This window comes from Saccostrea echinata, unplaced genomic scaffold (assembly GCF_033153115.1).
Source record: "Saccostrea echinata isolate AGI-Se365-2 ecotype Australia unplaced genomic scaffold, CSIRO_AGI_Sech_v1 ptg000023l, whole genome shotgun sequence".
Lineage (NCBI taxonomy): Eukaryota > Metazoa > Mollusca > Bivalvia > Ostreida > Ostreidae > Saccostrea > Saccostrea echinata.
In genome coordinates, this window is record NW_026889772.1 from 5534829 (window position 1) to 5548508 (window position 13680).

At 32.5% G+C, this 13680-nt stretch overlaps 1 protein-coding gene across 1 annotated transcript; it reads left to right on the forward strand.

Annotated features, from left to right (window-relative positions):
* Window positions 1-4178: 4178 nt before the first annotated feature.
* LOC133191105 (cell death-inducing p53-target protein 1-like) lies at window positions 4179-9423 on the forward strand. The gene is made up of 3 exons (XM_061326797.1): window positions 4179-4288; window positions 7768-7930; window positions 8109-9423. The coding sequence occupies exons 1-3, from the start codon at window positions 4267-4269 to the stop codon at window positions 8215-8217; spliced, it is 294 nt and encodes a 97-aa protein (XP_061182781.1). The 5' UTR covers window positions 4179-4266; the 3' UTR covers window positions 8218-9423.
* The last annotated feature ends 4257 nt before the right edge of the window (window positions 9424-13680 follow it).

Here is a 13680-nt window from a genome sequence, read left to right on the forward strand (position 1 = left end):
TAAAGAAAAAAAGTCGACAATCTTCGTTGAAGCAACCTATGATGATTATTGGGCATCCGGATTGGACAAAGACGGAACCATCCACACATTCCCCTCAGCATGGCCAGGCCAAAATAAATTAGGGGAAATCCTCGGAAACGTCCTTGTATCCCATTGTAGCGACAAAGTACGTAATTCCCAGCGTTCTAGTTCTACACCGCGCACGACAAAAAACTCATCTCAGCTCGATATATCCTGTATGCTATCAGAGCTTAGAGCCCCAGAAAAGCGCGACAACTCTGGATCTCGCAAAAATCACAAAAAAGTCCCAAAGTCAGACACACAGTGACAGTTAAAATTATATGGAAATATTTTCAGTGTGGGACTTTCATATCTACTGCTTTCCCAATAAAAGACTTGAGAGTGAACACTTCTTTGGATCAACTCTTATAGGTATACTCATACTTAATTACAGATTTTTATCTTAAAACACTTAAAATGGCTTCCTTAACATTTATTTCAATAAATACAAGAGGTTTAAATTCTAAAGAAAAAAGAGATAAATTTTATAGTTGGATTTATGATACAAAAATTGATGTCATTTTAATTCAAGAAACACATTTTGTTGAAAAAAATGTTTTTCAATATGATTGTGCTTGGAATGGAAAGTCTATACATTGCTTCTCTGACTCTGCATTTAGCAGAGGGGTGTCTATTTTATTTAGAAAAGGGATAGATGTGGATATAAATAGTATACATAGGAGCAGTGATGGCAGAAAACTAATGGTTAATATTAATATTGGTGATATCACCTATAGTTTGATAAACATTTATGCGCCAAACAAAGAAACATCCAGGATTGATTTTTTTTTAAAGGTATGAAAAGATTTATTATAAATAATTCAACCAATGCAAGTAATATTATTTTATGTGGAGACTTTAATTGTCACATGGACGGAATTAATAATGATAAAAGTTCAAAGGTTTTAAAAGAAATTCTTCAACATATGGAATTGACAGATTTGTGGAAGTATAAATATGTAAATCTTAATGGATACACATGGTGTGATGCAAACAACGTCCCCAAGAGTCGCATAGATTATATTTTTATTAGTTCAACTCTGTTGATGAAAATAAAACAACTTTGTCTCCGTAGAATTCCTGATACTCATAATAACGGCACTAGAATGTCAGATCATAGAATATTAAAATTTGATTTTTCAATACATAATAACGAGCGAGGAAGGGGATACTGGAAACTTAATACTTCACTTTTAGAGTGTAATGAATATAAATCCCAAGTTAATGAATTGATCAAAGATATAAGTAAAAGAGAAGGCACTCCTATTGATAAGTGGGAGTCCTTGAAACGGTCGATCAAGGATTTTTCAATATCTTTTTCAATTAACCGTCAAAAAACCTATAAACAATTAATATTTCACATTGAAAAGGAAATTACGGAAATTGAAAATTCACCTCATAATTTAATAGACATGAATAAAAAACGCATTCTAGAAAATCAATTAAGTAACTTATACGATAAAAAAGCTCGAGGGGCACAAATCCGATCACGCGCAAAATGGGTGAGTGATGGTGAAAAAAATACCAAATATTTTCTAAGTTTAGAAAAGAAACACCAAACCAACAATGTCATCCAAGAAATTTTAAACGATAAAGATGTTCTCAGCGATGATGACGATATACTTGGTGCAATGTGTGATTTTTATGAAAATCTTTATACTTCAAAATTAGTGCCGAGCGATGATATTGACCTATATTTAGACGGTTGTAATGTAAATTTATAAACTTTCTAACAAGGATAGAGACATATGTGATGTTTTCCCCTCAATATCTGAATGTAAAGAAACAGTTATGAATATGAAATCAAATAAAGCCCCTGGACTAGACGGAATACCAAGCGAATTTTATCAATGTTTTTGGAATCAATTATCCCCTTTATTTTATGAAATGTTAAAGGAAATTTTCTTGAATGAAGAAATGACTTTTTCTCAAAGACTCGCAGTTATTTCCCTAATACACAAAAAAGGGGAAAAATATCTTTTAAAAAACTATAGACCAGCAGGGATGTGCAATTAGCATCGCTCGACGCCCGGGGCAACCATTTTTTGGGGTCGGGCTAGTGGTTTTCTGCATGCAGGTAGCCCCATGGGCTAGTAAAAATTAAAATATGAAAATCACTACTCAAGACTGGTATTTTCACTCATTTTTTGCGATTAAATACACACCCAATGAAAAATCTCTAGGCAGCATGCTCCTATTGTTCGTAAATCTCCATAATCTTGTCCATTTTGCAGCACTTCCTGGCTTATTCACTTCCAAAAACGATCGTTTTTTTCTAATCCGAATTTCCTCTATTCATGTGTTTATGGTAAATAAAGGCAAATATCTCATTAAATTATTAACGATCACTCAATCAACTGAAAAATAAGTGTTATGTGCTTTACATAAAATATTTTTCCAGTGTATTTTATAATTTAAGAAGAAAAAAATGATTTCATTCGTTTTAGATGAGCTAGTGCAATGCACAGAAAAAGGAAAAATAATTTTAAAAATTCATTTTTATTTTTTATCATAGTTATTAATTTATACATGATCCAATTTTACTAGTTAGTATTAAACTTTCATTTTAAAAAGAATGACCTTAAAACCCTTATACTTTTTCAACAATAATTAAACTATTTTTTTCAATATTAGTTGTTACTTCTCCCCCTACATTGGGGCTAGTAACTTTTTACTTGGGACTAGTAACTTTATTGCTGCCACTAGCCCGTGGGCTAGTACTTGATTTTTTTAATTGCACACCCCTGTGACCAATTAGTCTTACTTACACAGACTTTAAAATCACCAGATGAAATGGCAGGGATATTAATCAATAAGAGTAATTGGTTATGTGAATATAAAATAATAAAATCAATTTTCAAGAAATATGAAGAAAAATATGATTTCAATGTGTGTCAACATTATAAGGAAATGTCATTAAATACCCCATGCTTTAATAAATATTCAACAAAATTCTTTTATAATGAATTTTTAAAGAGCAAATTTCAAGTTCCAGTTGTGCAAGCAAAATATAATAAAGAGTTTAATATACTTAAAAGCGACTGGGAAAAAAATCTATATAAATAAGATAGAGTTAATGAAAGATAAGCAAATCGCGGAATTTAACTATAAGCTAATAAATAATATACTATCAAATAATTATTTTGTAAGCAAGATAAACAAAAACTCTAATTACGTATGTAAAATATGTAGCGAAGTTGTAGAAAATTCAAAGCACCTAATTTTTGAGTGTGCAAATGTGCAGCTTTTATGGAATAGAGTGAGTGATTTTCTAGGTTTTGATGTAAAATGGAAACACATATTTTTTGGTTTTTACAATGTTAGAAATGAAACCACTGTCATATATAATTTACTGTTGTCTTTTGTGGCTTTTAAGATATATAAATATAAAATTTATTGTCGATTTGAAAATGTTGATGAAACAGCTGAAGGAATATTACTTGATTTAAAATCTTGTATTTTAAAGTATTCTGAAATTTTACATGCTGTGGGAAATACAAATTATTCCTTATTTATCAAAAAATTATTAAGAAAAATGTAGATGTTTATGTCTTTGAGGGGGACCAGCCCTCGGGACGTACGTAAGAAGGGAGGTAAAATTAGAGACTCTGAGATGGTGATAGATTTACATCCCTTCTATATATCGTAGATATATATTGTTTACATATGTAATGTAAAATACCGATGATTTTCCTCACAGCTATACAAAAATTGTTAATAAGTAGGATCTGGAAAATAAATTTGAAAATATATATATATATATATATATATATATATATATATATATATATATATATATATATATATATATATATATATATATATATATATATATATATATATATATAATTGTTGGTTGGAAGATTAAGAATGTCTTTGTCTATAAAATATCAATCGTTTTATCTATTAAAGTTTTTGTCAATTAATTTGTGATTCTTAACCTCCTATACAGCATCACATCATATACAAGTAGAGCTAACATCAATCCTTCTTTTTTTCTAGTCTTAAACTTCTTATTAAAGAAATATTCACAAGAGTTCGAGGTGAAAAATCGGTTATCTACCCTAATGGACTACCGTAGTAGTCTTTAACGGAAGTTACACGGGGTTTTGTTTAAAATAATATAAAGGACAGGTGAAAGCACGCAGAGAGTAAACAAACAGCAGAATTTCACTTCCTAGATCGGTTACACCGTGATCATTTAGAATGGAGGAAAAAGTAAATACTGGTATGTGAAGGAGATTTTTAGTGTCTTATTTTTTAAAATGATAATTGCATGTAACCATACATTTTTGAGATATCATTTTGATGAATGAAATTATACAACAATTAATTGAATTATATCATTTAGTCCAACATGTGCAAACTGAAACACCCTAGTCACGTTTGATTTCTATGAAACACCGTTAAGGTCAAGATCTAGTAAAATGAAAAGTGCATACATAGTACCAGTGTCCTCAAATTTGAGAAACGAATCCCTTTAATAATCCATTAGTACAATTACATGTATATAGCTTAATAAATTAAGTTACATTTATAATATCGAAACATAATTTTTAGGTAAACTCAAAGAAACAACATATTTTAAACTACCCTTTTCAATGAAAAATGAAGAAAAATCGGGTATAAACATGGGATTTTGAGAAATCGGTATATACACTTTTCTTTCGCTAGATCTTGACCTTAAGACGTTCAATTCAATTATTCCCAGACATTTTTGGCTCACCTCGACGAAGTCGAGATGAGCTTATGCTATACCCCCGGCGTCGGTGTCGGCGTCGGCGTTAGCGTCGGTGTCCCGGTTAAAGTTTTAGGAGCAAGTCCCATTCCCAAGTAACTATAAGCCCTATCTGGACCAAACTTGCATGGATGATGCATCTAGGGATGGACACTACCACACCTGCTTCGGATGCTGGATCTGACCTAGATTTTCCAGACGAGTGACCAGGTTAAAGTTTTTGGAGCAGGTCCATTCCCAAGTAACTATAAGCCCTACCTGGACCAAACTTGCATGGATGATGCATCTAGGGATGGACACTAACGAACCTGCTTCGGATGCTGGATCTGACCTAGATTTTCCAGATGAGTGACCAGGTTAAAGTTTTTGGAGCAGGTCCATTCCCAAGTAACTCTAAGCCCTACCTGGACCAAACTTGCATGGATGATGCATCTAGGGATGGACACTACCACGCCTGCTTCAGATGCTGGATCTGACCTAGATTTTCCAGATGAGTGACCAGGTTAAAGTTTTTGGGGCAGGTCCATTCCAAAGTAACTAATGATAAGCCCTACCTGGACCAAACTTTCATGGATGATGCATCTAGGGATGGACACTACCACGCCTGCTTTGGATGCTGGATCTGACCTAGATTTTCCAGATGAGTGACCAGGTTAAAGTTTTTGGAGCAGGTCTATTCCCAAGTTACTATAAGCCCTACCTGGACCAAACTTGCATGAATGATGCGTTTAGGGATGGACACTGCCACACTTGATTCGGATGCTGGATCTGACCTAGATTTTCCAGATAAGTGACCAGGTTAAAGTTTTTGGAGCAGGTCCATTCCCAAGTAACTATAAGCCCTACCTGGACCAAACTTGCATGGATGATGCATCTAGGGATGGACATTACCACACTTGATTCAGATGCTGGATCTGATTTAGATTTTCCACATATGAGACCAGATTTAGATTTTGGAGCCGTCTCATTCCCAAGTGACTATAAGCCCTACCTGGACCAAACTTTCATGGATGATGCATCTAGGGATGTACACTAACAAACCTGCTTCAGATGCTGGATCAGACCTAGATTTTCCACATGAGTGATTAGCTATAAAAAATTATGGCCTGTTATGATTAAACTTGCATAGATGGTGCATTCAAGGATGAAACTTCCAGACTTGCTTTGGATGTTGGAACTGACTAAAATTTTCTTGATTAGTAAACAGTTTTTTGAGCAGGTCTATTTCCAAGTAACTATAAGTCCTACTTAAACCAAACTTGCATGGATATTGATCTTGGGATGTACCCTAACTAGAAAAAAAATATGATGTGAAATTTGCCTTACTTATAGATAACATTCGTCGAGGTGAGCTTCGTAATCTTTGATTACCTATGTTTTTATAGTGTATATCTTTACATGTAAATGCATGCCGTTGTTATACATTTGTAATTGTGGGACATGAGAGTCTGGCACACCTGCAAATTATAGCTGTGCTGTTTCATCAAATCAGCCGAAGTGGCTTACAGTACCTTGAATAGTTAGCTAGCTAACATTGGGTCGTATTTTTGGCTGACGTTTTTCATACCATTTGTTACACTTGATCTTTGTTTTATACTAAATTTGACGATATGGACTGTTCCGTGTACATGATCAATACATACGGCTAAGGGTGGGTATTACCGATCAACAGGGGATGCCTACTCCTTCTAGGCACCTGATCCAACCAATGTATTTTCGGGGGGTCCGTGTTCTAGGCCCTGTTTACAGATTTGTATTGTTTGTAGATTTTTTTGAGATTAATCATTGTTCTCCTCACCTTTTTATCCTTACCAACTCCAACTCGTTTAAAGTCAACGTTTTGCAAAATTCTATGGTCGATACAACAAACTCGTTTGCAAGTACAATCTGTTGTCAAAGGACAGATGATACATTGTCAAGCAAACTTTATTAAAAACCATGTTTATATAAGTAAAATGAATAAGTTTTAAAGCATAAGATTTTAATTTTTCATTCAAGTTTTCACAACGATGTCCTATAAAGTGATTTTGAAAATGAATATATTTATAAGGGTGTTTGCAGAAAGGTAGAATTTGAACATCATAGTAAGTTTGCAAATTCTTAAGATTTAAGAAATTTCATATTTGCAACATTTACAACCTAAATAGGTCCAAAATATATACCAATCCAGGCAAGTCGAATTTGACTGTCGGTCGTCTGAAATACAAATTGTTTGGTCATTATTTTCAAACTGAATTGTCTACAGAATTTTCCGTTTACGAACCCTGACTTGGCGGGTGTGACCGGTCCGCAGGGAATGCTTACAGTGTACTTCTACATGGGACCTGATCGAGTCTCTGTTTTTAGATGTTCGTGTTAGCATTGATCATAATTTACATTGTAGAAATGAACTTTTGAAAAATGTTCATCATTTTCACATTTCATGGTGCACCTTTGCTTTTGAATTGTCTAAAACACTTAATTCATTCTGACAAAGTCTCGAGGTCTTATCCTTTACATTGAGCACATTGGTAAGTGAAACCATTTAAAGAACAAAATGAGTACTTTCACCGCGGCAATCTGCTAAGTTAAAAAAAAGTGTTAACTCAGGATAAACATAATTAATATTTGTTTAGGCATAGGATTCTTTGCACGGCATATAAAAATACATTTATGATTAATGTGCAATTTAAAAAAAAGTTTCATTAAAAATTGTGTTCCAGTTTTAGAAATTTTCTTAGCTATATAGTGTATATAGAATGGTGATATAGCAATTTTGCTAGTTATAAATACTTTATTTCTTTTTCTTAAGAAGTAAAAGCCTCAGACGTGTGCAAGATGACAATTACCAACATCCCATAATCCTCAGACCACATGTTGTATCTCATTAGTCCGTCACCAGAATGGTGGACAAAAAACTTGAAAACTTAAAGTGTTTTTAAAAGAAGATCTTCACATTTTTATTAACAAACAAAACTTCTATAATTCAGTGATAATTGTCACAAAAGAGAAGATAGACGCATGGAACGTGCTGGATTCTCACAACCCTAACCAGATGGAATGTCCCCACTGTCAGAATGGCGTTGTTCCGGTTGTCGTTTATAAGATGGGCTTCCTGCCGCCTCTTCTGACGTGCTTCATGATTGTAACAGGGTGGGTATAGAACATTTCCATTACTTCCCTCTGATTTGAAAGGACGATTAAAAACTTGCACTTATTTTATTTATAATAGCTCTGCTTGCTGAGATTTACATGTAGCCCTCAATGTGTACTCTTTCTTTTTGGAGTTAACGGTGGATTTTTTTCAATGACTTTCTTTTACGTTTTACAGTATTTTTATTATGTTTGCCTGGCTTCCGTTATTGGACAGAAGATTGAAGACCATTATACACTACTGTCCTACCTGTAACCGTGAAATACGACGTCTTACAAGGTTTTAAAACATGATTGTGACGTAAACCTTTTGTTTGTGTTGTCCATTCTATAGCATAATGTTGAGCTAACTCCCCAAACAATCCATTAAGTCACCTGTAAGTGTCCATTCTTTTTGGAAAACTGTCTATTCTTTTTAAGAATGGACAGTTTTTAAAAAAAAGAATGGACAGTTAAAACAAACAGAATGGAGAGTTACAGGTAAACTTTGGAATGCGCCCAAGAGGAAACAAAAACAGATATATTAAATACGATTTAATTTACAGGTAAATAATAAAAGAACACGGAGATCCAAGTTAATCCAGAACACAAAGTCTGCACAGCATTCGCTCGATTTTATACTTTTGAATCCATGAATAATGACCATTATTTCAATACATGTATTCGAAACTGAATTTTCACAAAACTTGAATTTAAATGACAAAATTTCACATTTGATTTAAATTGCGAAAACATCATTCCCTTGAGAAGAATCCATTTTAAAATGAAGTACGGCTTATAGTAAATCCACCACAGAGAAAACAGTTTGCACCATGAGCACTACACTGCTTCCCTAGAAAATAATTAGAATTGAAACATTTCCAGATTTGAATTGAAATACATTTTCAGGTCGACGTTTGGCTCATGGCTAATCCAAGACTCAGAACACAATTTGCATATCACCATTACTCTGCTGCAGTCAACATTTCCTCAAAAATTGAATTCAAATAAACCATTTCCAGATTTGATTCGAATTTGATTATCTGTATCTGTCGAAGAAGAAATTCATTTTTAGGTCAAAGTTTGGCTACTATTTTCTTTTACTATTCCCTATTCCCAGGTCCAACTATCACTGATTTTGTGCATCTTTTAGTTCATTAGATTTTGCTTCTGTCATATACTCTCTCCATCGGAGGAAAACATGCATACCTTTTCAATGCAAACTAAAAACTGACTTTGAAGCGTCGCATATGCATCCTTGTATAAATACTAGTATCCCCCAAAATCCACCTGTAACTGTTCATTCTTTAGACAAAAACCTTTAATTTGTTATTTGCATTTGAAAACACACTGACTATTCAACAAATTGCTGTTCATCCCAGCTTACCTGTGACTGTCCATTCTGTAAACAATGAACTTGTCATTGTATGTGTGCTACCTGTCATATCTGATACCAGAATTGTACATTTTTTTTTAATTCTTAGAACAAAGGAAATCATGTTTTAAGTAGGAGAAAGGCCTCAAACTGTCCATTCTGTGAGAGAAAGAACTAATCTCGGGCCTACGGCCCTCGATTAGTTCTTTCTCTCACAGAATGGACAGTTTGAGGCCTTTCTCCTTTACGTAACATACACTACTGTCTTACCTGAAACCGTAGAATACGACGTCTTACAAGGGTGTAACATATACTACTGTCTTACCTGTAACCGTGAAATACGATGTCTAACAAGGATACGTAACAAATTAAGGTTCTATAGACAAGAAATATCATCCTCTTTCGCTTGTTAAGGCTGCATTATGTGTCAACAATCCCCTGTATTTAAGACTGTAGCAGTGGTCAGTATTCACATGTATAAACACTGCTCCAGGAAGCCCTTGCTTGCTCGTTAGATTTCATTTCAAGACCATTTTGTTTATATACCTGTACATATACAGTATATCATGCTGAATCAGAGAAACATTGTTTTTTTTTTTTGTATTTTTGTTTCTCTATTTTGTTATCCATTGCATCCTCAGTTTACCTCATCATCCATTGCAACCCAAAGTACTACACTGGCTGAAAATTTTCCAAAAAAATAAATAGGGGGGAAACTAGGTGCGTTTGTTCATACATGTGTATGACCTGAAAATATTTAATTTGCCATCATATTTTTATTTTTCATTTCAAGGTATAAAACGTAGAAATCATGAAACCAACTCAACCAATGCTATCAATAAATGCCATATTTGATTTGCAATTAATGAACTTATTCACAGTCAACCGATATGTGTGTCGTCCTTGAGAGCAATATTAACCCTTCCCTTTAATTCTCGGAGACGTTTACTATATAGAAATCTGAGGAAGTCGATCTCAGTTGATGCAAACAGAAGCCACGATAGCAAACGTACAAAGACAACCTTGTCCAAGACCATAAACTGAGAACAAATACAGGCAAACTTTAGGTTTTGAATTTTTTGACTTTTATCCAACAATTATTTCTTTAAAAATGCAAGTTCGTATATTATTGAAATACAAATAGATGTACTCGATGAAAATTAAAATAATTTCACAAGTTACACTACTTTGAATGTTTACTTTACAGTATCAGTCTGTGCATAATATACATGTATGTAAATAATTCCATTAAGAAAACTCCATTATTAATATTTTAAATACGTTTCATTATCATAAGAGCTCTGCTCTCAAGTCTGAAGTCAGGAATTTATTGACCAAAATATTGGTTGTCAAAGAATTTACCTCTCTATGTCTTGAAAACGGGACAGTACTATTTTAATACAGAAGATGCGCTGAAAATCGATTACATTGCAATAAATGATTCGATTTGTTTTTGTTTTTTGTTTTAAAAAAAAAGAAGAAGAAATTCCAGCGTAATGTGCGCGTAATTGTATACAGTAAACCACGCAAATAACGAAGCGCCAGGGACGGACGATTTTTCTCCATTAATAAGCTTCATTATGAACTTAATTCTTTATATTCACATGTTTTAAGGTCAGACGATACGTTCCTCAAATATCTGTTTTGTATATCTTCGTATTGTGTGGAAAATATTCAAAATTTTAATTACCTTCTGATTTCTAAACTGGTTTCTAATTGTCTTTAAAAATTGAAACACTAAAAAATGTGATATTGGCAAATTAAGTTTTTTCCAAAAGGATTTTATAGGAAACACCATCGTCTGGTATCTTGCACAAATGCCCGGTAAGGTACCTCAATTTTTTTTTGCGAGTAAACATGTTAAAGGAGCATACTTTAATGACAAATTCTGAGAAAAAAATATATATTATTGAGGAACGTATCGTCTATCCTTAAAGACATGGCGAATGAAAACCAATTCGCTGTAAGCGTCAATTCATATATGTGCGTTCACTTTAATCGTGTTTTACTGTACTAGTACATTGTTGTTCAATTTAAAATACCAGCATTTATTAAAAATATTTTCTCAAATCAAGTCAATGAATGTTTCCTGAAACCAATTATTTTATAATTATGTATAAAGTAGTAGCACAAAGCTATCGGAGTACATTTTTGGTATTTGATATTCAATGTCAAATAATAGAATTGTTACAGTGTAGAGCAGTGTGTATATACAGAAGGAAGAAGAGAGAACAATGCCAATTAATAAAAGGAATCGTTTTATTAATAATTTGAGGCCATTTTCCTGTTCTGAACTGAACTAACAGTAACTCGTTGTTGACATGCATGATTTATAGCAATCTTTTGATATTTTTTTTTTTAAATCTCTGATCATTAAATTGCAGTGCGTTTCTTGAATACTAGACGAAATGCCCTTATGTTTTACACTGGAAGTTTCAAAATAACCACAAATATGGCATTGCAAGAAATACGTTTACTTATTGTCATGAAACAGTTCAAAGTATATGTAGTAAAACAAATTACAGTGTATATCAATAAATGTGGTAATTCTACAGAAAAAAATATACTTTTCATAGAAACGTACAGATTGTCATGCATGAATGTTTTTCTCTCCATCTAAATATTAATATGCACCATCTGTAAGAAAATCTTTTAAGCTGAAAGAATGTACGTCTGAACTACGTATGAATTAATTTTTTATATAAAAAATATTTGAAAAGAAAGGGACTTTTTTGCTAATAATACAAATTTGGATATATAGACATTTTATGAAAAAAGTTTTCCTTAGGCAACATCAAACTTCAATAATATTTTATTTATGACCTTTAAAATATAAGTTCGATTCTGTAGAAATAATTTTTATTAAGAGATGATAAGAATAAAAATCATTTATTTTAAATTTCATTATTAAGTACGGGAGATTTTGTACAATTCTCATTCGTTTTTAAGAAACGCAACAATTGTAAATAAGTCTAAAAGACATCTGCTATATCTATGTTAATTAAGATTTATATATGTGTATGTATAATCAGATGGATCTATATTATATAAATGATTTGAATGTTTATCTTAATATTATGCATAGATTCTAATTTTTGTGAAAATAATCACAGGATTTGATGAAACAAACGGCGTTATAATATACCTTACGTTTACCATTGAACATGTGTGTCGCCTGTAACATATTTTTTATGATAAATCGATTGAGGAGGGATTTTATTTAATAGATGTACGAGGTGGTGGGTTGGTAATAAAGTAAATTTTAATGCTATTTGTGAAACGTAGAAAAAAGTTTCATTCCTTGTGGTTTTGTTAATGGTATATGAACTTAGATCATATTGTCAGACCAAGCTACTGTTTTCTGCTGTTTATGTCTTTGATAGCGACCCTAATGTATAATATCAATGTGATTGCTTTTACTTTTCTGTATTTCTTTTTTTTTACAATACTGTTATTTATTTATGGAAAAAAGTGATATTTTGTCACAGTTTTAAAGAATATTAGAAGTGCGAGAGAAAAAAAACCTCTTGATTTTTCTTAATTCTTTTCACGAAGGGTGTTGTAAAAAAAAACCTATTGTAAGACAGAGAAAATAAATAAACCGTCCTGACAGAGATTAAAAGTGTCAACGTTTCTCCAAATATGTTGTTGAAATCCATGTTTACTATGTTTTCAATATCACAATCGCTAAACCATGATGTCTCATCTCAAATTTGACATCATAGCCTATGACACTGTGCTAGGAAAAGGCAGAGGCAAATAAAAAAATCAAAGGGAATGATTGAAAATTTTGTAGCTGGATATGGAATTTATTTCACGAGTGTTATTGGATTTTTGATAATTTCACGAGTGCGAAACACTAGTGAAAATTTAAAAAAAAATGTCCCACTCGTGAAATAAATTTCATATCCAACTACAAAACATTGAATATCCTCTATTTATAGTTTTACTGTGGTTTACGGTATTGAGACACCAATGCTTGATTAGAAAAGGCATTTGTTTATTAGCGTCTTGACATTCTTCTGTGGTGAGCCCAATTTGTGAATCATTTTTTAAAAAAAATAACACTCAAATTTCTATAAAACATCACGTACAAGTACTATCTGTTCAGTGACTCATGGATGTACGTTTTTGTTTTGAACATATTTTATTGCATGAATCAAAAGGATTAGAAACAATTTACTGGTTCCTCTCTTTATATATAACAATTTGTCATGCAGTTGAAATAATATACAGAAACATTTATTACATTTTCAACAGTGAAATACTGTGATTAATTTATCGAATAAAAGTGATATTCTCTCACAGTGTAAAAGAATACCAAATGATATTCTCTCACAGTGCATGTGTTAGTAAACTTAGAAAGTTATTAAAAAATAATTTTCAGTCTGTCATA

Bases quoted from the DNA above. Each gene is read 5' to 3' on its own strand.
- LOC133191105 (XM_061326797.1), top strand. From the start codon at position 4,267: ATGGAGGAAAAAGTAAATACTG. The intron at 4,289-7,767 runs GTATGTGAAGGA...TCTATAATTCAG, and splicing joins GGAGGAAAAAGTAAATACTG to TGATAATTGTCACAAAAGAG. The intron at 7,931-8,108 runs GTGGGTATAGAA...TACGTTTTACAG, and splicing joins TGCTTCATGATTGTAACAGG to TATTTTTATTATGTTTGCCT.